The 26,651-nt window shown below is 37.1% G+C and overlaps 1 protein-coding gene across 4 annotated transcripts in view; it reads left to right on the top strand.

The window, feature by feature from the left end:
• The window catches only part of PRMT3 (protein arginine methyltransferase 3), a 51,741-nt gene that overhangs the window by 12,184 nt on the left and 12,906 nt on the right, over nt 1–26,651 (top strand). For all 4 annotated transcript variants that reach the window (XM_071808814.1, XM_065840145.2, XM_065840147.2 and 1 more), the window contains 5 exons: nt 2,179–2,300; nt 4,066–4,165; nt 13,103–13,181; nt 17,958–18,145; nt 20,028–20,114. In XM_071808814.1, coding sequence (XP_071664915.1) covers nt 2,179–2,300; nt 4,066–4,165; nt 13,103–13,181; nt 17,958–18,145; nt 20,028–20,114 — 576 coding nt within the window. The remainder of the gene's footprint in view (nt 1–2,178; nt 2,301–4,065; nt 4,166–13,102; nt 13,182–17,957; nt 18,146–20,027; nt 20,115–26,651) is intronic.

Raw genomic sequence — 26,651 nt, forward strand, 5'->3', positions numbered from 1 at the left:
GCTTGCTGCCTTTATTTTTCAAGCTGTCAGATGTACTTGACATGAGAACAGGACAATTTAGATTACCAGCAGTACTTAAAGTAGTTTTACTCAGTTAAAGTAAGTGTGGTCCATTTTACAGCAAGAATGTTTTATGGCAGAAAAATAATTGGTCAGGCAATAATTGGTTAGACTATTGCCATGCTTAGTTTTTCTTGTAGAATAGAAGTCTGAAGCAGGCATTAATGCCATATTCAGGGGAAAAAATGAGTTTTTAAGCATTGTTCCTACTAAAAATTCCTTGATAGAATTAATTTAACTGGCCACGTTACCTGACCTCCTATTTTTTGGAATTTGAAGTATTTTTTTTTTCCTGTTACTAAAAGCAAAATATCAGTTTTGATTAGACTGTGGTGAAGGATGTGATGCTGTGGTACATTCTGGTGTAGTCAAATCACCAGTCCAGCTGCTCCAGTGCTCTGGTGAGAGGCCATATGTGATCACTGCAAGAATGCACTCACTGTAGACCCTTGTCCTTAGGCTAATTGGTGATCATTCTGCTTGGCTTCCTGTTCCTCAGATGTGTTCCAGCTTGTATATTTTCTCTCCCATGCCTTTTTCTCCACCCCCACCCCCTGCCTAAGGCTAGATGAGTTCCATCTGGGTTTTTAAGTGACCAGGGCAGCTGTCCAAAGTGGTGTCTGTTTTGATTTTATTCCAATTTGTGGTGATTGCTCTCTTTCATGCAACTGTACATCAGATCATTCTTTCGCAGAGGTTTATTTTTGGCTTTAGCGTCAAGCTTTCATGGCTCAGCAATTTTGTTAACTACCATGAGTGAAGTGTTAGAATAGATGATGTTAGGGGGCATCAGACTTCAGCAGCTGCAAGAACATGGATTTTTATTCTCTCTTCCTGTCTCCAGAAAACTTCAGCCTGGGTATTTCTGTAGTCATTACATACTCATATGTAACTTTCGAATGAGTTGTAGAATTGACTTCTCTTGGAACATGGCTGCAAAGAGTTCCAAATGGAACAAGTAATTCTGTCCACAGCCTCCATGGCCAGCCTCTACACAAGGTGCTGTAAAAAATTAATCACACTAATGTTTTCTAGTCTGATTCCAGGTTGTAAGTTACTCTATGAAGACAGACGATAGTCATTGCTCACTTACACTGTGCTGCTAAGGATAAATGGGTATTTTTATTCATGTTGGCTTCAGAATCACTGTTGTGTATCTGTCATCAAAATGTATAAAATTGTATGCAAGGCAAGCATACCTAATATGCAGAGCATTCGTATGCACTTTGATACTATTTGTCAGGTGAAATTTTAAAATGCACCTGCAAGTTTTCATCATGCCAAAGCAAGAATGCTCAGTAGGTCATAAGCTAGGAAGTTTGTCAGCAGGGTGCATTATTGCCTTCAAATATTTTGTGAAATGGGTTATGATTCTCAAGTGTGGGATTGATTATTATTGTTATGATATTGAAGCCTGAACCAAGCTGCTTGACAAAATCTCTGCTTTATGAGTTTCAACACTGCCGGCAGCTCACTCTACTAATTAATATATTTGGTACTATGTTCTTAGTTGTTTAGTATTTTTAAACTTGTCAGTCTTCCCACGGTAGCTAATATGTGTGATATCAAAACCAAGCATTTGCATGAGTCTTATTCCTGTGTTGGGGGTACATTTTTTCAAGTGTAGTGATGAAGTTTATTTCCAGGTGTTAAAACTGTGCCAGTCGCTGTTTTGAAATTTAGTCATCTTGAGCCATAGGTGCTTTGAGCCACTGTGGCAATTTCTAGCAGAGAGTTCCTAAATAATCTGAATAGACTTTTAATGAGAAACTGCAGTTAGAATGTTTTTTCAGTTGTTATGGAATCACTGATTAAAGTTGCTCAGGCTCTAATTTTCTGTTTCTCCTGTTTATGTAACTTTTTTGTTGATGCTTAAGTTAATTGCTTGTGATTTGTTTCCCATGTGTGGCTGGAGCTCATCGGCTTCACTGTCTATCTGTAAAAGTACAGGGCGTTGAATTAGAGCTGCAGGTTGACTTGGATATCTCTGAATGTAATAGTAAGACTTGATGCTACGGTTTGTTCCTTCTGTTAGAAGATGATATCTCACTGATGTGTAGAAAAATCATAGCAAGGGAAAATGAATGGAGGTAAAAATAAATGTCATACTCGTTTCAGGTGGTTTTGGATGTTGGCTGCGGAACTGGAATACTCTCCATGTTTGCTGCCAAAGCAGGCGCGAAGAAAGTGATTGGAGTCGACCAGTCTGAAATCATCTATCAGGCCATGGACATCATTAGGTAGGAAAAGTTTTAAGAAAAATATGGTAAATGTTGCTCTAAGAAGTTATTAAAATACTGTTACAGTTAATGGTCATCTATCATTCATTATGTCTTTTACTGAAGTCCTCTTTTATCCTACGAATTAGAACAGGTGTTGATCTGCAGTCAAGTTGTTTGTTCCTCTGATGGAGGTGATTAAAACAGGCCCGAAGGTGAGGCAGGATGTCTCCCAGACCTTCCTCCTCATATGAGCACACAGCCAGTGCTGCCTTGCTGCGGAGCTGCCAGTCCATTTTCTATTCTTGTACTTTAGATGTTGCTGCTGCTAAGACTGTAGATTTTTAGGCAACTAAAAAGAGTTGAGATGCATTCCAAGAGGATGTGAGAAACTTCTCCTGGCTGCACTACTTTAAGAAACAGTTCTGATGTAGATAAATTCAGTAAAAGTTGTTTAATTGTGTGCATCTCAGCAGTTTTTCATATAATGTATAAACTACATTGTTTAGGTTTTTTTGTACCTTACATTTGAAAACAAGTATGTAACAAATTCATCTTTTTCCTCTTTTGTTTTAAAACATGTCTTTGTATGTAGTAACCTAGGAAGTTATGCTTAAATCTCTTTTTGTCCCTCTTAAAATATTGCTGTGAGTGATAGCCTTTAGTCTTTTTCACTTTGAACTTCTGGTTTTTCTTCTGTTTACAACATTAAATATGATATTAGTGATGAACTACTACTCTTCTAACATAAAACTGTTGTGAGTAGAGTATTTAATTGATCTTTCCAACAGCCCACATGTTCAAGTAGCCCTTTGACCCTTTCCTTTCCCTCCTTTCATTCTGATGTTTCTCCCATTGTCTTTTAGATTGAATTTTTAATGTGATTACTGTCTGCATTGAAAGCCAGACAGAATGTAAGAGTGAGATATCAGGATAGGGAGGGAAAGGGCAGAGATAACTGCAGTGGAAAGATAAATTTCTTTGGTAGGAATACTTTTCTGCCCTCTGTAAGGATAACTATCACAATAATGGTATGTGTAAGACTAGTATGGTTTGCCAAGGAGAAAAATACTAAATTTCAAGCACTTCTGTATTTAGTAATTTCACTGTCATGCAGTTTTTGTTCTAAAAACTGTAGTCACGTCACAGTACCGTTCTCCTTACGCAAGATGATTGCACCATTACTTGCATATGAGGTAATACCTCATTACTGCAGTTGCTGAACATTGCAGATGATTCTGGCCAAAATCACAGTGGGGAGGATGCCTTTATTGTGGAATAACTGTAATACTGATCCAGAGGGAATGTTTGTTCTCTGTGACTTTGCAGCTAGTTTTGTTAAATAAAAAACCAAGTCGTGCAAAACAGCTTTGCGAGGAAGCTCATTTCCATTGCTGTCCCAGTGTGATGAGTGGGCTCTAATCACCACAGACCTACGCTACGAGGGTCAAAGAAGGAGAACTGGGAACAACCAACTCGAAAGAGAAGCATCATTTTAAATTGTCCTTTTCTCTGTTTGCCTGCGTTCTGAAGCTTACACATTTGCATGCACAGCACACATCTACTATCTGCTATCTTTGCCTGGCACTTAATCTGCTGCAGTTTTTGGATACTCAGAAACATTCCCTCTGAAATATAGCTGAGGAGTACCACGTTTTAGTGCTTTCTTGATAAGTTAGAAAACAACCATTTTGGGGGAGGAAATGCAAAATATAGACATCAGTACATCTCTCTTGACAGCATAAATTGGAAATATAAACTCATTTGTTTGTGTTGTGACTTGCAGATTAAATAAACTTGAAAATATCATTACATTAGTCAAAGGAAGAATCGAAGAAGTAGATCTGCCTTTGGAGAAAGTGGATGTAATTATATCTGAATGGATGGTAAGGTTCATGAATATTCTTTTCAAGGCATTGTTATTTCAGGAAAAACTATGTTTTTATTTAATTTGAAAAATTATTATTTAGGCGATGCTGGTTTTTTTTTAGCCAAAAATTGACGTGCTTGCAAACAGCGACTTTGACGATGTGTGAGATGGCATGATGGTCCTGATTATGTGGTTCTCAAATACAGTTCCTGATCACACGCTTTCAAACCAAGGTTCTCTAAGTACAGTTGAGCTGGTTTGGGTACAGCAGTAAATTTCTGTTATGTAGTTAGGGTGCAAGTCTACAAACGTACTCGATATTCCTGAATAACTCTACTGTGGTTGCTCGGCTGAAAGTAATGGTGAAATATTGTATTAGTCATCTAGCTAGATCATTCTGATGAGTAAAATACTTTAGTCTGCAAAGACAGCTAAAAACTCTGCTGGCTGTGTGAGAAGGTGATAAGGAGGTGAGGAGCAGACGCAGTGGGAAATCTGCAAATATGTGGAGAGCTTGAAAACAGTGTTACTATTCACTACATTGTTTTAAATATAAGAATAACTGATTTTTAACCTACATAGTAAAGATAATGGGAAATGCAGTATGCAGAGTATAAAGGAGCCATTTCCTGGCATCCAATGGATTTCAGCCTCTTGGCCTGTTACCTTTCTTTCATGTACTGACTGATGACTTACACAAGTTGTGCTTGTACCTACCATTGATCCGAATAAAGAAATCTCTGTGACAAGACCCAGTGCCAAGCTGAACTTCACGGTGACCTAATAAGTCTGTTTCCTATCAAAAATGTGATAAGAAACACCCCTTGTGCCTTTTTTTGTGGGCTTCTATTTAGCCTTCTCATATCACAGACCTTCAAAAAGCACTTCAAAATGCAGGGGGTTTTCATGGTAGTTTGGACTGTTTGGACTTAAAGGAAAAATTATTTTGTCCTTCAAATTTAAGATCAAGAATGAAAACTGACATTCAAAGTTACTTGGTTTTTGGTTTTTTTTTTGTTGTTGGTTCGTTTTGTTTTGTTTTCTTCAAACTGTGGCAGTTCTACTATACACAAGGGCCTTTGGGAGAGAGGTCGTATGTTCACTGTGGATCCATATGTATCTAACTAGTTTCCACGTAAAGGTGCAGATAATTTATTTGCTTTGGTTTTTCTGTGGGGTTTTTTAATATTGCATATTCTAGTGTGCTGCATAGCTGCAAAGCTTTTCTTCCAGTGCTATAATGAATATTATTTGAAGCGTGAGCTCAATTGAGTGTTCAGGTCACTAGTTTCAAGGATGGTTTAAACTATTGGCTTAAACTGGTGGTTTAAAAATAGTGCGTTATGGTTGATGATTTCTGACAGCATAGTGACTTCACTAGAATGTAATTATAGTTCTTTCAGGGAAACTTCTAATCAGATACCGAAAACATGCACCAAGAATAATGTTCCCAAAATCCCATTTCTCATTCTGGAGCCCAAGATTTGGTTTTAAAAGCAATTTGGGTGCTTAAGAGCTCAAGTCATGTTGTACATCAGTGTCTCTAAGGTGAAGTAAAGGATTTCGAAAAGCAGCTCTCGTAAGAAATGAAGTATCGAATGTTCCATGTTTCCCATTTGTGTGCTAATTTACCTTTTAATGTCATAATTATATAGCCATGTGCATTTCACTTAATTAGGTATTCTAAATATTTAGGAATGGTAACATTTTTATAGGTTGCTGCAATACAGAGATAAAGAGGACAGTGCCATGGAAGTAAGATTGATAGCTGGACAGCTTATGTGCTGCTCCAACACTGTCTAGAAAGGAACATTATGTTGCCTAGATGCAAATGAAGATTCCTCTTTGTCTGGCTTTTTCATGTGAATTTGCTTTTTCTTTTCCTTCCCTACATGATACCAGTATGAAGTCTGTTCTTTGTATGTGAATGTAACTGCTTGAAAATGTTAGAAATGCCAAGTGTGAGAGCAAAAAGGAATTCTCTATGTGTCAGTTTTCAGCTCTTTATTTAGAGAATATGGATGAACTAGCAGGAACATTCTAATGGCAACAATGTTTCTTCTTTGTAACAAAAACAGGAAAAGTTGCTATTCTGTTTAGCAAACAAACTGCTTTAGGCTAATAAACATCAAATCCTTTTGTGGAGCCGTAGCTTTGTTTTGCTTGGTACAGAACAGTGCTTAAGACGACCAGCTCTTTTAGAGCTATGTGTGGAATATCAGAAAATAAAACCAGGTGTGAAGCAAAAGAATGGAGGCTGGAAGGAGGAAAAATACCACATCCCCCAGGAATGTTTCTAGAACGGGATTTTTGAGAAATATGGCACATAGAACAGTCTGTTGTAAAAGCTACAGTGGTTGCATTACGAGCATCTCCAATGTAACAGCTTCTGTTGATCATTAATTGTGTGACCTATGGCTTCTGCAAACTGCTTGCTACTTCTACTGCTCTTTCATATTTAAATTTGTTCCCTTAAAAATACGCAAAAAATGGGAGGAACATCTTAAATGTTATACTGTGTGTGTGTATATGTAACCAAATTATGTTTCAAATCTATATTTGCCATATTCCAAAATAAGTTTTTTTCATTTTTAAATTCATCTGGATATGGTTTTGTCACATTCCAGGTTTAGAGGCCAAATGATGAGCAACTGTCTCTTCAGTGGCTTTATTTCAGCTCATAAATGAAATAATCTTGCTTTTAATGTAAAGACTAAATGTGTTATTTGTGACATCTGAAGTCTGTGCATTTGATATTGATAAAATCACACCATGAGCAGGGCACCTGTGTGGCTGTGTTTGATGAAAACCAGTATGTGAACTGAGAGAGACAGTGGAAGGTGTGATGAGCTGTGAGCTGCTCTGTTGGTGTCTAAAAGGCAGATAGCTGAAGATTGAGGACCTGTTGGACCACTGAATACCCTGAAAAAGCCGTCAGTTGAGACCTTTTCACTCTGAGGACAGCTCTGGATTCCTTTTATAAAAACAGGAGTAAAGCGTGCAGCCTGAATCACACGAGGACTTGTCTGCTGAGACCCAGGAGCACAAAGACAAGCAGGTGGAGCGAGGAGCCACTTCATCCAATAAACCACGTTGCCTTAAGCTAAAGAACAGAAGGATGGCCAAGTAATAGCCTGTTCTGCTAACAACAGATTATGTAAGGAGAAGGTCTTTCAGTTCATGGAGAAGGGTTATTTGAATGTAAGAATGGATTAATTTTGTAGATGATGTCACTGGTGACCTTGTTTTTATAGAAATTTCCCTGTTAGGACTGATTAATACTAAATAGCAGGGCAGTAAGCGTCTGATGCACAATCCTTGCCTGGAGCTCTGATTTGTGAAACTTTTGACACCTTAATTTGTGACATTTGTTAGTGTTTACATTACAGGTGACAGCCTCTAACATTTTTTACTTGTCTGCTTGTGCGATAGGACACCTACAAAGCAAAGCTCTTACCTTCTTATTCAAACTGTAGACTTCCATGAATTCAGTTTATAAGAAAAGGTACAAGTAATTGGGTATTTGTGCACACTGCCTAGTGGCAATCTGATGCTGATGCCTCTTTGAACTCACATCAGTGACTTGTTTGCAGCTTGGTGTAATGAATGAAAAACCTTGTCAATTAGTGACTACACCCAAAAATGCTTTTCAAATACTCAAGTTCCTTAAGAAATTTAGAATTTTGTTTTGAAGATGCTGCTGTTTGTACAGGTGGCGGCAAATTACTTACAAGTTGTATACACCATAGACTTGCTCTCAGCCAGGATCGCATTGATACCTTCTCCCCATAGATACAGAATTTTAAAGCAATGATGTTTTACTGAAATTAAAGTAATTTTAAATGCAACATGTAGGTTTGAAAGGAGAGATGCTCTGCAAAGTGCTGAAGCTCGTTTTTTGTTAAATTGAATGCTGTGTTATTGCCCATGTGGATTTTGGTAGTGTGACTGTAAACTTAATAGGCTGCTTATTGAAACGATGAGTGCAGAAAGAAACAAAATATATGTAATGTTTTTCTGGGATGTTCTTACCCAGCTGCATCTGTGTGCAGGTTTTTTTCTCTCAATAAGCTTTTACTTCCTTTCTGTAGCTAAGAATATAAAGCTAGAGGCTGAGAGTTTTATTAACTTGAGAAATATCTGCATTTCTTGTTTGTAAGGGCTTTTACTGTGAGAGACAATTGTCTGATATGGTTGTTTCAAATATAGTATGATGCTTTGTCATAATTTGCATACTGAATATGAAATGGAGTTTTACACAAGGAAGAACTGGGAAAGAGATGGACTCTCAAATTAAACCAAACCAAGAATAGAATACAGTGCCCTTGTCTCTTAGTTTTATCATTGCACAGGTAGCTAATATCCATTTTCTTCCTTTGTTTTTTTGGTGTGTGTTAGATAATTTTGAAGTCATATTAGGATGGGCTGTGAATGGGAGGTATTCAAGATCCAGGGAAAAGGACTAGGAAGTGAGCATGGCTCAAACACTGGAAACAATCTTTTCCTTCCTCCTTTCCCCTATTTCTGTGATGGAAACATACAGTAGTGGTACTTTTTAAACACTTACTGGCCTATATGTAGTGTTAATATTCTCTATTGTTTCTGTTAGTACTTGTGGATGCATTAATGCAGCTGTTCTGCTTCTATAACACAGTAATAATTTATAATTTTACATAAGAATTGAGCTGTTCTTTTTTGTGTTTACTAATAATGTTGAGAAAAGAGCATACTAAGTACCTGAATGCTCTCATATCTTTACAGCAAAACAGTTTTTATAAAGGAATTATATTTCCTTGCATGAAAATATTTTCCTTTTTTGCCAACACTAATAGTGGGTATCACTTTTCTGCTCATCAGATTGTCCCTTTAGTGTTCTCACACATCTTACATGTGTTTAAGGACACAACGGGGTGTGCATAATAACAAAGTCAGGCTGTGAGTTTGAGATGTGTGGGCTTGCGCTGTCAGTAATGAATTGTTTATTCATTTATTTATGTTAATTGAATCCTACATGGGAGATCAGCATGAAGGCTGACTTAGCATGGGGGAAATGGTGCTGCAGCAGAGCATGCGGAAGAGTTTACGTGTAGCTACTGCTTGTCATTTAAATGCACCCCAGGTTTTGATGGAATATTGTCAAATAAAAAGTAATTTTTCACAAAATTGAGTGGGCCACATCAGTTTTGTGCATCTGTTAATGCAGGATTACATTTTAAGTTAGAAATCAGAATCCATTCTCCAGTCTGTTTCACTGTAATGTCCAATGGAAACCTTGTAGTTAGAAACTTAATATTAAGAAAATAATGCGTTTTTTTTTATACTGATAGGGTTTTAGAGAAAAAAAAGTTTACTTTTTGGGCCAGTGGTTTGATAGCTGCCTTTCATTTTATGAAATATTCACTGTTGTGCCTTACTGAATCTGGAGTACAAGGCGGGGTTCAGTTACGTTACAGAGAATGAAGAAATGGGTCTTTGATGGAAGGTGGGAGGGAGACAAAACGCTTATTCCTACTGGAATTTAACTACTGTTAAATAGTTCTTCTCAATTCTATCCTTCAATGTTTTTTCCGCTGTGCTAAAAATTCCACTAATTCTTGCCATTGTGAACATGCTGATACCGCTTTTTGAAAAGGGTTCTTAATATAGAGGTGGCTTTCACTAATAAATAGAAAATAAGTGAAGGCAAAAGCAAGTTCCGCTAAGGTATTTGATAGGAATGGGTAAGAGAAATGTACATGAAGAGGCATTTTTAATCTGAAGGCATTTGTGTTTCAAGCAAAGTGTGTTTCTTTAATGCTTTCCACACAATCGGGTGTATTTTGAAATTCAATGTTTTTGTTGTGTCTTGAAGCTTTTAAAGAGCTTCATCTCTTTCACTTCATGAAAAATACCATGATTAATACTGCAGTGCTAATGTTAAAAGAACTTCCTATACTTACTTTCTCATCTGCTGGTCAACTGTTTTAATGTAGTTTTGAATTAAAATGAAAATTATATTTAGAGTGCTGTGGTGTATTTGAATAACAGAGAAAAAATTAATAATGCAGGATATTAAACCATCAAAGTTTTGTGAGCCTTGTGTAATTCAATTACGAATGCAAAATACAGACGTAAGGGACATATGTGGTGATTCCTCTGGATTCTAATTTGTCAGTAGATTCATGCACTTTAATAGGTGACTTCTTGGATGGACATGACATAGAACAGACATGTGCTTGGATGTAACTTGATAGTGCTGTGTACTTCTGTTCCTGTGCAAATCTCTTTCTATATGTGTGGGGGTGGGTTTTGTTAGCTGGAGAACATAATTTAAATTTTGGAAAAAATAAATATAAGGAACTTCATGTTCATTTTGAGAAAGAAATGGCAAGCTTTTTAGTAGAAAATGCATCGTATGACAGCATAACATTCAAGATATGCTGTGTAACAGAGAACCTATCACCTTTTATGTGTCTTAGTTTCACCACTAGCAAGATTGAATTATTAATATTCAGCTCACAGATTTGTATCCCGGAAATCTCTTTGCAGTAATTAATTTTGAGGATGCTAATGCAGGCTCAAGGAAAAACAAAGCCCTGAACATTATTGGGGTGGAAGCAAGAGTGCCCCACACTGTCAGAGGGGAAAGATGTTGGGTATATAATTCTCTTTCCACATAGCACCCCTACAGGTGAGGCACCCGCCTGTGAAATTACATTCTAAATTACACTACAGATGAGCACAGCACACTGAGCAAAACACTTTCGTATAAGTAATAAATGACTTGATTCAGTCCCATTGACGGTTTAGGTAACTTACAGGAATGGTGTAATGAATGAGGTAGGGAGATAGAACTGGGTTCTCAACTGGGGGTTGAGAACCAAGGACGCCAGAGTAGAAAGGTCAGGGAAAGGACAGTGAGATTCACACTGTATTTCTCATGAGAAGGTGTGTCTTCCAGCTGTATTTCTGACACTTGATTGGCAGATGTTGTAGGTGATGGGCATTTAAGGCAGGAAGAAATAAGTGAAAAGCTGACCCATAAAAATGTCATTTTGTAACTTACTGGTAACTGGTCTTAAGATATGTCCTAGAGATCGCATTTAAAATAGTGTGAAAACAACTCATTTTCAGTCAGAAGCATCTGAAAAGAATTTTCATGAACCAAACATATTCTATTTTTAAAACTGCAAGAATAAGAATAATTCAAGAAAGAGCACTCTGGTTCCATTCTGCACTTTTGGCTTGCCGTAGGCAAAAAGAATCATCTCTGCCTGATGCAATGGGAGCTCTTGATCTTTTCAACTATTTTGCAAAGCTTACTAAAAGTCAAAGCAATGGTCTTTATTCTGGGACTTAGTCTGAGGATTCCATACAAGTAAAGTGGAAGAACAGGCAATATTTGGAAGAAAGGTGCCCATTAGGGCGCTATCCTGTTACCAGAAGAAAAGGGCATTTCTATTATTTTCAGACTGTGCTTTTGTTGAATACATCATGCTTTGAGTTCCTGGTTTTCTAGCTTTGTTTTGAGTTCTGAAGGCCGCAGGGTGCGTGATGATGTTTATAAGCAATTCTAACCTGCAGGATTTTTTGTTGTAAGAACCTGATGCAAAATAAACATCCAAGATGGCATAAACATGAAGTAAACGTAGTATCTTAGCAGCGCAGTTCCCATGCGATTCTGTCTGTCTTCAGTAGTGTGGCATGATGACTTAAAAACCAAAAAAATAAATAAAATACCAATCCTTGTATATGGAAGTGTTGGAAAGATGAAGGAAAAGTCTGCTTTGCTTTGTTTGGTTACTGCTGACTGGGCTTGTAGGACTGCAGCTCCAAACTCTGGCTCCCAGTTGTCTGTCTTTGTTCTTTCCTACTAGCAATTGGTGTATAAATCAAGCCACATGACTGAGCTCTGGTTTAAGCAAAATGAGAATTAGGATGCTAAGTGAAAATCCAAAATGTATGCCTGCATGATTTGTCTTCATTGGTTTGATGTTGTAAACATGTGTATGTGGATGAAATGCTATAATAATCAGCAAGAATAAGGTTCACACTCGAACATGGACGATAGGAAGGGTGTAAAATCAGTAAATAAAGAAGGCAAAGGGCTATGTATCTCTTAGAAATTTTCAGTTTATGTAAAACAGTTGAGAAACTAGATGTTTTATATAAAATACTGACTTTATGTAATACTGCTATATGTTTTTTTGTCTCAGAAATGTTTAATGTTTTTTTTCTGCTTTGAAAAGTGTCTGACTTGATTAAGTTTACAATATGCTATTCTAAGCAACTGAAGCAGTATGATTAACCTGCTGTAAAATTAAGCCGAGCACCAAAACAACCTATGCAAATCTAGTTCTAACCATTTTTATCCTGAGAATGTTTGAAGTTCAGGTGCTGCTAAATCATGTAGAACACCAAGAGAACTCGTGTCTTTGGTGTATGATTTATGTCCACCTGTCTTTGTGAGCATTGCCCAAGCTGGTGCAGGGCAAATGTGAAGAAAAGATGCAGTCTACTTGGTGTTTCTCTGACAATAATTTCAATATTGCTTGCAGTTCTAAGTGGGAAGGGATTTTCTTGGTGTTTGGTTTTTTTTTATAGAACCTCAGAGTTATTACTAAAAAATCAATATGTCCAGCTTTTCATTGGCTTGAGATGAATTCTGTTTCTTTTGATGTTGTAGGACTCTTGTGAGGTAATCATCATTATAGATGAGTATTGCCTATAGTTTGTTAATTTAGCAGGTGCTACATAATTGCAGTTTAGGAAATTAAAGATTGTACTTTATGAAACTAAAGGTTTGAGGTGACAATGCTATTGTGCAGAAATTCACTGACTACTGGTTCTCATTGAGGTGTATGGGCATATAAAGTCTTTTAAATTGTGTTGCTAAAGTCGATCTGTATATTGATTAAATAGGCTACGTAAGAAGCTTGATGATTTCTAAGTTCTTCCCCTTTTCTATAAACAGGGTTATTTCCTTCTCTTTGAGTCAATGCTGGATTCTGTCATCTATGCAAAGGACAAGTACCTGGCAGAGGGAGGCTCAGGTTGGTGCACATAATTCTTTTAATAAATTTAGCTCTGGGGGGAAACTAAATGAACTCAGAGACTTCGAATAAGCTATGCATGGGTGAGAAAGTTGCCAGTCTAAATGAAAAATGTTTCCATTAGCATGAGCTTGAAGGCATTAATTTACTGTATGGGTAATAGAAGAACATTGGATATGGTACCAAGGTCTCAAGTTAATAGTATTTTTAAGAATAGAGGGGGTTATTTATTCTTAAGTACAGTCTAATTTTTCCTCCCTACTTCTTCCCACACATGTTGGCATTTGTTTTCCCTTCTCAGATGCCAGTTTCTGCATAACTATCAACAGAGGATGATAAGTTCTATTCTGTAAGATGCAGCACTGAGTAAGCTACTATGAATTAGGGGAAAAACACATAGGATGTCTTTCTGGATGAGGGAAGTTGCGTTGGGGAGGACATAGTTTCCGACCCAAGAAGCCACATGAAATAACTAATGGAATCACATTTTGTTCAGCGTATTTATCCTGTCCTGGTAGGACTATGTCCTTTTTCTTTGTTGTTGGAGGATAGGGAAGTGACAGAACAAAAAGGTTTTATTTTGAAGTAGACTTCTTTTATCCTTTTAAGTAGCTTAGGTAGCATCATCCTACACAGTGTCTAAACGCCTGTAAACATTTATTCTTCATGTGGTGCGGTTTTCTGCATGAGTTCTACATATGTTTTATTCCTTGTGCTTAATTCCTTTGTCAGTATCTAATTTCATATTGACCTTTTCAATCGTAGTCATCAGTCTGGGGTTTTTTTTCCCTTTTGTGCTAACCATGCACACAGTTAGTTTCACTACAGTGACTTAATGATTGGATTAATGACTATGTAACAGTGCTCGCTGCAGCGCTTCCCTTTGATTGCAGTGAGCCTTTGTATGCTACTGAGTGCAGCAGAAAAAGAGGGGTTTATGCAGTTTTTCAGCATTCAGTCACAAAGCTGAATGTATGGGCAAGAGATTATGTGTTAAAATACGTAGAAGCCACTTGAACAGTATGACAGAATAAGAGCTTTTTTATTTTCAGTAACACAGCGTAGTCCAGCCAGATCTGGAACACCGTCATAGGTATATGCTGATAACTTTACATCGCTATATAATTAGATGTGGGACATCCCCTAAAATTGTTAAGGTATCCTTTTATGTTTAGCTGCTACCAAAGCCTTCTGAAAAGGACCAGAAAGTCAATATTTTTAAATGCAACGCTGTTTCCTTGAGATGCTTATAATGACTGCTTTTCCGCCAGCTTGTGTAGCAGGTAAATGGCTGTGCCTGAGATTCCTGAGGAAGTTACTCAGGGGGCAGCTTAGCAAGATGGACATTCTGCAGGGTAGATGAATAGCAGCAGAACCGTGGGCACGTCCACATTCACACGAGCCAAAGCTAAGAGCTCATTCGGAGGTGAAGTCCTACTGGAGAAGCTCCTGAGTCTGCCATAAAATTTAATTTTGTCTCATGACGCTTTTTACTGTTGAGCCCAAGATCATTATTACGGGGACCGTTTGAAAGCTGAGCAAAGCAATATAAGCAGCTGCGATTTGGCCGGATCTTTTAGGGATTGAGCCGAGAACTGAATCCAAATGTCTAGGTTTGTGTTCAGTCAGTCAGATCATCATTACTTCAATTTAGCCTATTGACATGTTGAAGTGGGTTATGCCAAACTATCTCGGGTAATGTATACAGTATATAATAGCTTTATTTGGAATCATAAAATTCTGACTGTCCAGGACCCATCTGTTTGTTTTTAGCACTGTTGCTTGGTTGAGTGTTGATATTTGCATACTCTTGAGTGCAGCGCACATTGGTGAGATGTGATAAGGAAGGCATCATTCAAAATGAAATACTATTTGCTTGCTCACGTCAAAATGGTGATGGTATTCACTTGGAATTACTCCTGCGTATCTGGAGGATTGCTGCCTTTACCCTTCAGCGTCCTGGAGTTTTGTGAGGCATTGCTAAGGGCTGAAGGATTTCCCATCGTATTCTGTTCACCACGTGAGCCGTTACTGGTGACAGATGACTTGTGGGCACTGAGTCGAGAAGGACACAGATGGTCAAAACGATGAATCTGAGAGAGCATTGAGGAATATGTGCTTTTGTCCAATCAGCATTTTGTTCATTTCACCTGTGAGAAGGAATAATTATTAAATTCTAGGCTTAATCAGAAAAAAAAAAGACAAGTCTGTCAGAATTGCACGGGGAAGTGTGACAGGGTTGCAGAAAGAGCAGAGGATTTTCAGGGGGATTGAGGATAATGGGTGAAATGGCAAATGAAATTTTAAGCAGATGCTTTTAGACATTTACAAAACTCTTTAGCGTTCAGATTATTTAGACTGATGTTTAGATAAAATACTTACATTTCCAGGCAAACTTCCATGCAGCAGAGGCTTCTGGACATAAGTGGGTTTGTGAATTTGGACGTTAATGTATCGCTACGCATTTGCCTGGGCCCTCTTGCTGGAACACGGATTTCTTTTTGTGAAGTCTGAACAGACATTGTCTACTGTTTTGTTGCTATTGACAGGCTAAACTGAAAATGCAGATTTGGTCAGAGCATTAATGTTTACCTTTTTACTTGTTCTTAAGCACTTTGTATAATCAATCAGAAGTTCCTCTGCTGATTTAAGGATTTGCTATGCTGATAAAGAGATTTAGTAAAAACTTGATTATGGTCCCACTCCAATAGTTCACGCTTGATAGACATGGTAAGCTTTTTCCTGTTAACAGAGTGTCCCAGAAATCTGGGCTAGTCTGAGGAAGGAAGGTTATAAAGTAGTTGATCACTTTTTGCTGTGGTTTTCATTTTTGTTTGCAGTGCTGTTAGTGCACTCCTGTAAGTGCATTCTATACCTAGGGGCATTTGGTCTCTTCTCATCCCTCTTGAATGTTCTTGCCATACCCCTTGCATGCTACGAAGAGTGTTTTCCTGAAAAATATTCCTTCAAAAACTGTAGTAACTTGCTCTTGTTGTCTGCTTCACACTGTCTTTTATTTTTTGGTGTCTCTTGAAGGTCTGGAACACTGGGAGGTCAAGCCAAACATAATGCAGTTGTCACAGTAGTAAACAGCAGTATGAAAGCTTTGAGAAATGGAAATCCCTTATTGATGGCTCCAGAAACTACTTACAAATCCTCCTACCACCAGATGTTAATGTTTGTGCATGTGACAGCTGTCAGGTGTGCAGGAACCGAATGATTTGTTTCAGTCAAGACAGTTTGAACACTTTCCTGTTCTGAATCCTCATCAAACTGCCTTTTAACTGCTGAGTTAATTGTGGGCTGTTCCTGGAGAAACCTTCTGCTTTGAGTTCCTCATCTGCAAAATATGGATGATGATAGCTTACCAGTGTGATTCCAATTTAAGCTTGCTGATATTTATTTATTTATTCTGTTTTAAACAGTCAGAAAGCAAGAAACATGAGTGTGCTCATATTTTGCATAAACTAGTCATTCCAAATGTCTTTATATTAAAAAAAACCTTCTTTAGAGAAGACTTCTTTATCATTAATATTTATAAGATTGTTTCCTTTAGGCTATAAATATACTCTCACTACATAAAAGGCTTAATTTCAACTTGGTGTTTTGGTCTTCAGTATTTTACAAGGCAAAAAATTCTGCATTTTCTGAGTTACCATGTTGTATGAATGATTTCTCCATACTCAATTTTGATAAGCTACAGTCTCAAGCAGAGCTGAAGACAAAATTAATTTTACAGTTCAACAGATTTTGGGGAGGAAAAGAGAAACTCAGCTTCAGTTTTATTAACACTGCCACATTCATGTATCAATAAAAAATAAGGTGTTTATTAGTATGCACTTTTCTCTGAAGCCACATCAAGAATATGTGGCTTTAAATGCTTTAAAACTCTAAAAGCAAAACATAGCGATTTCTTTGTGGAAAGAAACCTAGCTAAGTATAAATGGAGCCTCTCTTACTATTTAATAGTGCTGTAGACAGCTGTGTTCATAACAGCTGTTGCTTTGGTCTTTTCCAATCAGGTAGAGATTTCCAAGAGCTGGATTGGCTTTGCTGTTGGTAGCTGTTAAAAAGGCGAATGTTAGTCTTCCATTACTATTTGGAAAAGCTATAAATAGGTGTGTGATCCAAAGATACCCTTAAATATTAGCTGTCACCCTAAAACTGGGGGGGAATCAAAGAGAAAGTTCTTTTCTGTTGGGTCACTTCCATACTCTTCAGATGCAGACACAGTGATTATTCTTTTCCAGTATCCAGAAATAACGTTTTAGGTTGTAAGGCAAGTACCAACCAGAGCTGATAAGAAACAGGAATAGAACTCTGGAGTAAGAATATTTGCTCTTTTCTGGAAATAAGGTCTTTTCAGAGGTTTCTTGTTATTGCAAAGACCTTACCTGAATTTTCGTATGGGTGTCTGTCTACAATTATTAACTACATTTTAGGTCAGTCTCTGTATAGAAGCTAGAATAGGATGTTCCAAATTATTTTCTTCAGACATCAAGTTTCCAGTCATTTCCTGGCAATGGGATTCAACTACAGAGATTTTTTTCAGGAACAGGAAATACTGTTACTAGAATAGTGTTGGAAAATTAAGTTCTAATGTCCACTCTCCTCTGTGGACAAATGGGACTCCTAAAAATGATGTAGCAGGAAAAGTTCATCGTCCCTGAGCTGAAAAAAAAAGTTCTTTGTTATTTTACAATGTTAATCACTAGAAGAGAAGTCTTCTTTCTGTGTGTCTAAAAGAAAATGTCACTAATCTGTTTGTTGTTACAGTTTATCCTGACATTTGCACCATTAGTCTAGTTGCTGTGGGGGATTTGAATAAGCATGCGGACAAGCTGCTGTTCTGGGAAGATGTGTATGGCTTTGACATGTCTTGCATGAAGAAGGCTGTGATTCCAGAAGCTGTTGTGGAGGTGCTACATCCAAACACACTGATATCTACAGCCAGCGTCATCAAGGTACTATACGAGACCCTTCTCCAGTTTTTAATAGTCAGATTAGAAATTTCCCTTTTTTATTTATGGAGGGTTGGTGGGGAAATACGCACACACAAACTTTAGCACCTTCAAAATTGTACAGATGCAATGAAGTTCCTGCTTATAAGACTGTAAAACTTGTATTAATTGTATTAATAGATTGTTCTATTCATGTACATCTTCTTTTTTTTATCCTTCTAGCCTTTTATACTTTTTTTTTTAATTCAGGATTCTTTATTCACAGATGATTAAGTCATTATAGATATGTCTTACGTTTTCTTCTGAGCTTGTTGACTAGAATCCCTCTAGAGTTAGTGAAATAAAATTCCTAAGGACACCTATAATAAGTTGATGACTTTGAGGCTTACAAGTGACTGTGTTGAGTGTAAGGATTAATTCAGTTGTTGAAATATGTCATTATAGGGAAGATAAATTCTACTTTTAGTGATTGAAGATGCACAAGACAGGTGCTGAGATTAAAAATCTGAGGCCATAATTGTTGGGCATCTGAGAGGTCAGACTGTGCAAAGAGTGAGACAAGCACTTTTCTCACCTGCCCTTTTTTAATGTAATTTTGCCTGTTCTGATTCAATGAAAGTGTAGTTGAATAACTTTTGCAAATAGGTCGCATTTGGTATACAGGAAACAAACATGTAACGTGCTCAAATTAACAGCTGCATGTTTAAGTTGAGCTCTATCAGTTCGTTAGGCAAACAAATAAATTAAAACAACATCTGAAAAGTGTTGATAACAATAACTATAGTTAAATTTGCCCGATGTAGTCTACAAACTGCTGTCATTTTAGAAGGAAAATGCTTTACTGGTGATAGCACATGTCCTTTTCTAGTATTATACCATCATGAGCAGTCACTGTCCGACTCAGGTGTGTGTGCTTAGCTGAGTTTGTCATCATGCAGCATTTCACTGTTGTGCTTAATGGTTTTATACTCATTTGTTCTCGGTAACAATCATGATTTTTAATATAACCTCAAGTCAATGCATGAGCTCATTTGCTGGAGTTAACAGTACAAAGTAGTGAAATTAATGAGTTGAGCAACAGTGGCATTATAGGTAAATTGTTTTAATCGATAGCCTTTCCACAGAACAAATGGATTGTATTTTTGAGGGAAAGTTGAAAAATGTTGCAGTTTATCATATGATTATTGCAGAAGACACATTAGTGTGTTTTCTCAAATTAGCTGCTGCTTGTTTTGAATAGTTTATAATGTAACTTTTCAGGAACAAAACCTTTCCATAAAGAAAGACGAGGCAACATAAAAAATACTGATTAATAATCTACGTGACACTTAATTTCTGCAGTATATGATTATCTTGGATAATGCATTTTAGCTGAGTATGTCAACTAAAATTCATACAGTGAAAAAATGTAGTGAAATTTTTGTGAACTGAAAACCGAAGCTTATTGCTCTTTAAAAACTCTGAATTTATTCATATAGCTGAAGTGACTAGAGAAACTGTGGCCTTATAAATGAATTGCTGCTGAGGATACCGATTTGAATGCCTGGGGAAGCTACTTAATCTCAGCAGTGGGCAGCTGTCATCAAGAAAGTTACTCAAGAGGAACTTTCTAGAACGTAGTGAGCTACTATATCTAGTTCCAAACTACTGCTAGTCAAAATGTCTGTTTACTGGGACATTTGGGGAAGAGAAGCTGTAGGTATTTTGTCAGTGTGCACACAGAATTAGGTGGTTTTTAAGTCTTTGCCCATTTTTGGAGAGCTGAATTAGTATTGCCCTAGGAGAACTGTCTTTTTAAGGGAGCAACTGAACAACCTTCATCCAAAGAAAGATCTTAATTTAAATTCGGCAGTTACCGACAGAATTGCATTATTCCTTTTGACAGCATATTGACTGTAATACTGCATCCACACCAGACTTAGAATTCTCTTCAGATTTCACCCTGAGCATTACAAGGAGCACAAAGTGTACGGTAAGACAATTTTCATTTCTTCATCTATGGTCAGTATTGCCATGGACTAATAGACAGTGCATTAATTGAAGCTTCATTTATCATCGGTTCTTGCCTTGAAACATTCATTTTTGCAGTACAGAGGTGTAAAATTACTCCTTTTTGCGAAGAGATGTATGTAAAACTCCAGTAATGGTGTTATGGTATCATACAGGTGATGAGTAAAGTAATAGATAAGGAGCCTTAGCACTGAGGTTGTTCTGTTCTGTTCTGTTCTCTAGCCCATTTTCTGAAATAAGAGTTTTCTGTTAGACATGTTGCCATTGTGCTCAAGAATGATGCATTTGCTATTCACAGAAAAGCTTTTCTGAGTTTAGTAAAAAAAGTGGAAAACAAAATAGGTATGGGAAAGGTAGACTATAGCTCATGTAACAAACATATAGCAGGTCATATGGCAAACTGTTTCTCAAACAGGGAAGTTCATTAATTTTATATGTGAAAACTGAGGGGGAACAAATAGATAATTAAAATCTGCATCTATTAAATCCCTGGTTGATATCCAGGGCATTTACTATGTGTGTTTTGTTTACTGGATGCAGGTTGGTACTTTTACATTATGTAAGTTAATATGACTTATATTCAAACCAACACTAATTCTAGAAAGGCTCTGGAATTTGATTGAAGAGGAGTTGTAATTACAGCAAACACAAGCATATTCATCTTACAGCCCATACTGCATTGAGTGAAGAATCTCCAGCGAATCTGTCATCTCACTCAAGTATTATTCATCTGTCAAACACTAGTCAATATAGAAAGAAAGGAAAGAAAACAAGTTTTCAGTCTGAGCTTTAGAATTAAGTGAAAACTCGGCACTGGGGCATCTTTCAAACACCTATTTGAATTTGTGCCTGCATTGCTCAATATGGATTTACATAAATACACTTTTATTTTGCTGCTGTTCTTCTTGCTCATTCAGTATTTGCTAGCTGTGAGAAAACAGAGGAAAACACTGAGTTTTGGATTAATGAAAAACGCCCCCTATTTTTTTCTGCAAGTACTCATGCGATTTATGTTGTGTGGTTTGTGTTCCATTTGTGAAGCATAAGTCAAGGAAGATAGCTAAATATTTGTATTTAGCGTAATTCATGTAAGCATGTGACTTCTGAAATACAGATGTTATGAGTGTGTTTAAAGCTAAAGCAAATGAGATATTCCAACATGAATATTTAGAAATGTTTAGACTGGTGCCTATGTGGGGATATCTTTTTGCTGTGATGATGTACAGCTTGCTTTCTTTGTTGGAATCAAATAGAAGGATTTTTGTAGCATTATCATGAGGTAGATAGGGCAGTTGAGATAAAGATTAGGTACAGATGAGAGTCTGGTGGCGATTCAGGTTACAGTAATGGATTATGTTTTTAAACACTAAATAATAAGCAAAGGCAGAATGACCTAATTTTTACAGATTTTATGATTGCCATAATACGCTTCTGCATTCAACATCAGTTATAAATACTTTCTACCAGTTTATTGAAGTTTCATCCTCAAATTTGACAAAAGTTTGTAGTAAGCTTTGAGATCTGTAGTAAAATCTGAAATGTTTGTAGTCTGGTGTGTTGTGATACTTCTGCTGGGAGTTCCATGCTTAGCTTGATGTAAGGCGCAGCATATGCAGAATCAAATCCAGAGGGGTAATTGTAGCTAATTTTTACTATATTGTGTTAAGTCTGCAGCTGGTTTATTTGGCTTTTGTGTGTGTATATGAAGAGGAGATGCAGGCTGCCTCGGATACAAAAAATATGTTACTATATAATGTAAAAATCTCCAATATCTACACAAAACAATGTAATACTTCATTTTTGGATGGGTCTGCCTGTTAGTTGATGCTGCTGCGTTTTTCACCACTTCTGCGCTATAACAGGATGCATAAGAATCTGTTTGTGTTGTAAACTGAAGTTTTCACATGTGTGTAACTTAATTGTTATTAGCATTAGTAGCTATATACAAATACTTCATAATTGTTTGTCAGTGATCACCAAATTAAGACACAGTAACCTCTTGATTTTTATTAAATGGAAATCTTTAATTTTTATTGTGCAGTCATAAAAAGATCTCCTGCCTTAAGTTGTCATGGAATCATATAATAATTCTGGTTGCCTCAGGGCAGGGTCAGCTTTGATTTCAGACCAAGTTCCAGGGCAGCCCTGCATTCATTTTCTTAATGTGGCCACTTTGGAATAACTGATCAGTTAAACAGAAATCTTTACAAAATCTTGCCAATCCTTTTGATGTTTGGGTAGAGTAAAATAGCTGATTTTGTAGATACTGTTTTCCCTAGCACTGAACCTTTATGATAACTTCATTTCTGTTCCGTGATTCTGTGGTATCATTGACTTATAAATCAAGATGTACACCTGCATTTTATGATTTCCTGGGAGAAGGAGAGGGAGCTGGGAGAAGAGCAGTGTTCTGAAATTTTGCAGCAAATGCAGGTTCTAAAAAATGATCAGGACTCTGTGAAGTCTTTTGCACTTCATCATTTAGGTTTATTGACACTTTGAGTGAAATTTCCACTATTTCTATGATGGATTGTACAAGTTTAGTTGGGGGTTGACAGTTCATCCATCATATCAGGCTGCCTAACCTTGCAGTAAATGAACAATAAAAGTCCATTATTTATATTGGGAATTTTTGAGGAGATGCTTTAAGATTGCCATTTGTCCTTTGAAAATATTTGATGTTTTTCTTGTTTGCATCTGTGTTTTGTTGTTTTACTGGCTTTTGGGTTTTTTTCACAAAAAGAGAAATCTGCTTACATGTCCCAATATTCTGCCTTTTTGTGCATAGCTCTTCTGATTTTTGCATTTTTTTTAAATAGGAACGTTTTAAAAAATTTATACTTTATTTACAAAAAATATATATATTTCACAGGAATAGCAATCTGGAAATCTATCCTTATATGTGTCAGGGGTTTTTAGCTCACAACCTAATGTTCATTTCAGAGCAGCTTTTTCTCAGCCCTTTCTGTACCATGAAAGTGTAAAAACAGATTTGGTTGTCTTATTCCTAACATTGCCATCAACAGCAAAGCCACTTCAGAGTAGTGTTGCCATCAGAACTTTGACTCCTTCTGTTAAGTGGTCTGTCCTCAACAACCAAACAAGCGCAAAGCTTGGGTGCATGGCGAGATGTTAGTTGTTTTGTGGTTCCTGTTGCAGATCCACTCCTAGTTCATACCGTGTCATTGGGTGGTGGGGAGTGAGGTTTCCATGTTGCTTCTTTCCGAGGCACTGCATGGGTACAGAGGAGCATGTGGTGGACATCACAGAATCATTTGGAAAAGACCTATTAGATCATGGAGTCCAACCGTTAACCTAACACTGCCAAGTCCACCACTAAACCATGTCCCTAAGATCCTCATCTATGGGTCTTTCTAAACCCCTCCAGGGATGGTGACTCCACCACTGCCCTGGGCAGCCTGGTCCAGTGCTTCACTACCCTTCCAGTGAAGAAGTTTTCCCTAATATCCAATCTGAACCTTCACTGGTGCAACCTGGGGCCATTTTCTCTTGTCCTATCACTTGTTACTTGGGAGAAGAGACCAACCCCCTCCATGCTCCAACCTCCTTTCACTTAATGCTCTAAATAGGTTTCTGTTCTAGGTGTTCAAGTAATTAGAAAAGTCTTTAAGAGAAAGAAATCTTAATAAAGCTGAGAAATACAGGAAGATTGAGCAAAAATAAATACATTAAATGTGCTGCTTAGTTTTGCAGAAGTTTTTTGGAGATGCGGGGAAGCCGAGGTTTTTCTCAGAGCACATATTCTTTCTGTTGATTTTTCCCTCCTGTGGTTTGCCACCAATTAGTATCTTTTAGAATTATGCTTGGTTATCATTATTTTAGCTTTCGATGATTGAAGATTTTCAAAGCACGAAACGGCTGCATGGGATCATTATATGAAATTGTTTCAAAGCACTTGTGGTGCAAGCCGACTTGATTTCTTTCTTACGACGATAATGGCCAAAAATAAATTTAATTAGCTTGTGAAAGTGCGTTTCCCTGGTAAAGAGCTAGGGTTTGTCACTGTTGATTTTAATGAGACATCTGGCTAATATCAGTTAGTAAATGCTGCTAGGAAAATAATCTATTAATTGTATTCTGAGTTGATCACTGTGTGAGCTTTTGACATAAAATATAATGGTGATTACCCTCGGTGTAGAAATCAATTGACAAACTTTCTCTTTTGTTTGCCAGCGTTTCCCCTGTGAGTCCATCAAGGTTGATCTTCCCTCGCTGAATAACAATATCCCCTGGGAGGAAAATGGCAGTAGCTCTTCATTGCTCCCAGGAGATCTTGTCACAGAGCAGGGGATGTGTATAAAAAGTGGGGGGAGGAAGGGGGTGAAAGAAAGATAATGAACCAGAGGACGTGACTGATGTATTAAAATGTTTAGGAAGGGAAAAAGAAGTTGAGTTGACTAGAGAAAATTATTTTGAAAAGGGAAGATCTTTACTTGTTAAAATCTTTGTACGTGTTAGGCAGTTTTATTTCTTAATGTCCAATCATCCACTTGGGAGCCAACAATAAGTATTAGCACCTAAGTCTTTAATTCCATTTTAGGTGAGAAACTAAATTTTTTAAGCTCAAAGTTGGAAATCTGGCTTTGGGTACCACTGTTAAACAGAAATCAGACATTCAAGGTGTGTTTAAAGGAAAGACTACTCTATTGTGTTACAAAGCAAGATTTATTATTCTGATGTATTTGGTTATTGGTAGCTTCCCCTACAGTGATCTCCAGATTCTAATTCTTTTTAAAGCACAAAATTGTTGGGTTTTGATAGTGAGGGGTTTCTTTGTGATAAAAGCGCAGCAACTCTGCCGCGTGGGTGACAAACATTCCATCTCCATGCTTGGGTAAACTCCATCAAAAGCACATTATCTCCCACTTCTGTGGCCAGCTGTCTAATTGTATTTGTTGTAGCCACTCACTGCTGGAACATGATACTGGTGAAGAGCACGAATGATAAATTACTCACTGTAGGTGATAGCGATGATGATAATTTTTAATTTCCTTGTTCCTAAGTGAATTGGTAAGGTTGCCTTTATGAGTTCTCATAAGGAGTTGAGCAGTCTCATTTGTTTTATCCTGTTAAAATGCCGCATGTCGAGACAGCCATTTTCTTTAGAAAAAAAGTCTTAGTATTCACACACTGGAATTAATATTTAGTCTTCTCTTCCCCTTTCGCCTAAGTACTCTAAGTGGAAGAGTATAAATAAGGAATATGTCCTAATATTCATCTATTACATACGTTAAAGCTTTTTGTATCTTAATTTACTTAGTACATGTTATGTGAATAAATGGGGGAAAAAAATAGGCTCAAGTTATCTGGGAGGCAAGAAAAATGTATTGAAGACAAGTGAATCTTACTGGGAGGAAGTGCTGCTTTTACAGTTCTTTTTGTAGCAGTGATGGATTAAGACCTTAAGCTACTTTAGAGGAACTCTTCATCAAACCCCATTTTTGACAAAATCAGGTAGAAGTTAGTAATTTTAGAAATATTTTATTCTTAGTTGTTGACTGAACTCTTTGTTGACCCTTCCAGGATACTGCTCTGCAGTCTCAGTAATGCACATCTAGTCTTAAATATTCCCTTTTAACCTTATTAGTTCCCTTGGGAGATACGGAGACTTTGTTCTGGGGTTGGAGATTCTGTTCCCATAGTCCTACTTTTCTCATGGCAGTTGATTTGAGACCAGGAAGAATAATATTTCTGCAGTTTCCTAATATTTAAGATCCTTTGAGGCTAGAGCATGTGTCAGGCCAGAGTTACAGTTATTTATTACCAGTTTAGAAGTCATTAGTTGTTGTGTTTTCCTCTTCCATGGTATTTGAGAGGCTGGCACTTGAAAGATTCTTCCAGAGAAGATTGAAGTTCTTGCTGATTAGCCATTGGTAAAGTTGTAAATGAGCTGTCAAAGGTGGAGCAAAAAGATGAGGAAAAACCACAATGGAGGAAATAACTGCTCTTATGCTTAAAATGAAATAGAGACAGAGAGACTAAGGCAGTAGCTATAAAGCATCATCTGGAATTTATAGGGGAATTATTTGCTTGTTCCTTTTACGTAGTTTGCCTTCTCATAAAAAAAAAAGTAATGGCACCTTTAATAAAAATCTGGCCAGCTCTGTATTCCATATTTATATACTTGTGTCTGTGATTGCTTCTAGCATGCCACTTGTGAATCATTATTTTCCCTTATATTTTGTTTTTAGCTGCATATTAAATGTTACCAGAAGAAGGGAGGACTCAATCTTACTTCACACTGTAAATGTTGGAAATGTCTCTCTTTGGAATGTTGCATATTTAACAGAAGTTTGTGATTGACTGTTATAGCTACTGCGATTTGTGGTGATGTTCAAAAGAGAAATGAAAGGAAAATGTTTAGAACCTCACTTTTTACAGAGTTATTTCACTGACATGTACTTAAACACAGAAGATACGTATTGTGCATTTCAGCATAAAACCACCAACAGATAATGAATTCTGTAAAAAGCTAAGA

This window comes from Patagioenas fasciata, chromosome 5, assembly GCF_037038585.1.
Source record: "Patagioenas fasciata isolate bPatFas1 chromosome 5, bPatFas1.hap1, whole genome shotgun sequence".
Classification (NCBI taxonomy): domain Eukaryota; kingdom Metazoa; phylum Chordata; class Aves; order Columbiformes; family Columbidae; genus Patagioenas; species Patagioenas fasciata.